This window comes from Charadrius vociferus, unplaced genomic scaffold (genome assembly GCF_000708025.1).
Source record: "Charadrius vociferus isolate BGI_N301 unplaced genomic scaffold, ASM70802v2 scaffold214, whole genome shotgun sequence".
Taxonomy (NCBI): domain Eukaryota; kingdom Metazoa; phylum Chordata; class Aves; order Charadriiformes; family Charadriidae; genus Charadrius; species Charadrius vociferus.
The window spans coordinates 3,634,829-3,637,562 of record NW_009647955.1 but is presented as its reverse complement, the minus strand read 5'-3'; the positions used below and the strand labels follow the sequence as shown (position 1 = coordinate 3,637,562).

The 2,734-nt window shown below is 40.9% G+C and overlaps 1 protein-coding gene across 1 annotated transcript in view; it reads left to right on the top strand.

Annotated features, from left to right (window-relative positions):
• The window catches only part of ATP13A4 (ATPase type 13A4), a 40,676-nt gene that overhangs the window by 27,932 nt on the left and 10,010 nt on the right, over positions 1-2,734 (top strand). Inside the window, exons 19-20 of the mRNA XM_009883369.1 lie at positions 816-979; positions 2,015-2,187. Coding sequence (XP_009881671.1) covers positions 816-979; positions 2,015-2,187 — 337 coding nt within the window. The remainder of the gene's footprint in view (positions 1-815; positions 980-2,014; positions 2,188-2,734) is intronic.

The following is a 2,734-nucleotide window of genomic DNA, read 5'->3' as shown; positions in this document are numbered from 1 at the left end:
GCAGGCTTATATCCCTGACAACTTCACCAGGCTGTGTCAGATACCTAACTCTTAATCTGTCCCACTTTCACCACAGATCTGAGCCTTCCTGTTCCTCTGATGCTTTCTAGTGAGTCCATTTGTTCTCCCTGGTAAGGTTATGAGATGACATGCACAAAGACATGTCATGCAAGATCCCCTCTTTATAGGGCCTCATGAAATCCTATTGTCATAAATGAGCAGAGGTGGAGCATGGATGCTAGGACAAATCACTGAACCTTATGCCATCTAGTAACTCATGCCTACCAGTCCCTATTTATCTCATTTTTTTCTTGAAGGGCTGGTTTGGATTTGGATAGGATAACCCCCATTTTTTTCCATGATCCAAAGACATTTTTCCAGGAGTCACACAGATCTCGTCTTCTTGGCCTTCACCTTTTTCAGTACACATCCTACACCGAAGCCATCTAAGGGCAGTTGATGAGAATCAGTGATACTAGCAGCAACTTATCAATGAATCTCTTACTGTTTTTTGCCTAAAATATGTAATCTAGGAGCACGTTCCCCATCTTCAAGCTGAAGATGAAAATATTTTATCTCCAGATCAGAATGAAAATATTTAGTTTCCAGATGAAAATATGTTTAATTGTTGAGACAAGCCTCACCTGCAAAGTTTTGATCTTTATCAAAAACTTTCTTAGGCACAGACATGGAAATCTTACTGACTTTTGCGGATGTATTTAAAAATTCAGAATTCAGGAAAAGGCTAATGTTTCCTCCATAAATAATTCCTCATTGCAGAAATTTTTAGCTAACACTCCCCTTGATTTTTCTAGGTGACAACATTCAGACAGCTGTGACTGTTGCCAAAAATGCTGGCATGATTTCTCCAACAAACAGAGTGATTCTTGTGGAGGCAAACCAAATGCCTGGATCTTTTTCAGCATCTATAACCTGGAAACCACTAGAAGAAGATAAAACTGAAAATTACAGAAGCCTGGTAAGCATATGAGAAGCAGGTGTTGTGCAGCAGGAAAACAAACTAAGCTGGAATACTTCGAATAATGCAGTATGCTAGTATAACAGAGACCAGTCATTTGCCATTGTCTGCATGTCAGAATGTTATGTGCTAAAAAAGTGTTTAAAAAGAAAGGATTTTTATAAAAATGTGCTCCTCTAGACCTTCCTTCCTAGCATATTGTGAATGTCTTTTTGCTAACTGCCTAGCTAGGCTTGAGAACAGCTTTGCAGAAACCCAGGTAAGCCCTCATGCTTAGCTGATGCCAGTTTAAAGCATGTTTCTTTCCCCTGCAAGGTAAATTTGATGGTATAGATGTGGACTCTGTGGAACTGCGCTGAATGAACCAGCCTTGTTCAAGCAGGTAGAGAGTTAGCACTTCCCCATACCTGCAGAATTAAAACACAGATTAACTGCTGAGAAATTGCATATACACAGTGAAACGTAGGCTAGCTGTGCTGATAAATCATATTTAATTAAGCATCTCCACAAAGACACCGAGACAAAGACCAGTTACTCTCTCCCTGAAGAGTGTGTCTGAAGATGCTGACCCTTCTCTGAGGAGTATTAGAGTAAGGAAGATGGTAGGGAATCTCTGCAGGGGTGGGGAATCTGATGAGGGGCTCCTTTCTACCAAAGCTCAGCCTGAGCACCATCTTCACTGTATTTCACTGCGAAAAGGCATGCCTAGCTATGGTGCCCATGTTCTCTCTGTAGCCTCTCTTACAGTGCATCCCACCACGTTGGAACTATTGCATAAATTCTGTCAAATGTGGCAATGCTGAGGGCCAGCTTTTAAGACATAGGAAGCACCCAGTTCACACTGAAATTAATGGCATTATATGCCTAAATCCCTTTACAAATCTGGGCAAAGGCCTTGAACCCAGGTGTCCCAGAGTCTTCACAAGTGCCCTCTCCCTGGTGTGTGCTTTTCTTTGTCTGTAGTAGTGCTTGTTTAAATGCACATAGTAGCTTTTGAGGGCCTGGGAGGAGCACTCATTTTGGCTTGTTTTATAGGAGGATGACAGTCAGACTGAAAGAAGAATCAGGCTGGCGTTGGAATCAGGCCAATATCATTTTGCCATGAGTGGAAAATCTTACCAAATTGTAGCACAGCATTTCAGGCACTTACTTCCAAAGGTAAGATCTGGATTATTTATTATTATTAACTGGAGTAGGTTTGCATTCCAGTAGATTGGATTAGCTGAAGAGATCTGTACCAGAACATTTTTTGGGAATAATTCTAACCCTGAAATACTCATGGGCTGGATGAATCTCCGATATTAACATATGGGAAAGGATATGAAAATCCATAGATTTTTTTCTACACATGAGGGGAGACGACCTGCCTCATGGTGTGAGGACATGACTTAAAACTTATGCCTGGCCCTTGCACTGCACTGATTCTCTCATGTTTTGGAGAACAGGAGAAAACGTGGTATTACACAGCATGCAGTTCAGCATGATTTGTCTGTTTTATGGAAAAGATAGTCTTACGAATTTTCTTCTAGCAAATCCCTGCCTGGTACTCTGTGTTCATTCAGATGACACACCAGGCCTCTTGTCCTTATTGTGACTGTTATTTTTTCAAAGTAATAATTAAGATACCTTTTATCTTTGATCATCAGCCTTTCCTGTTTTGAAGTCTAGCATCGGTTGCTTGGAAATGTGAATTTTTGGTGGTTTCTATTCCAGATTATCACTGAAATCACCGTGACGCTTGCATCAAGTGCTTAA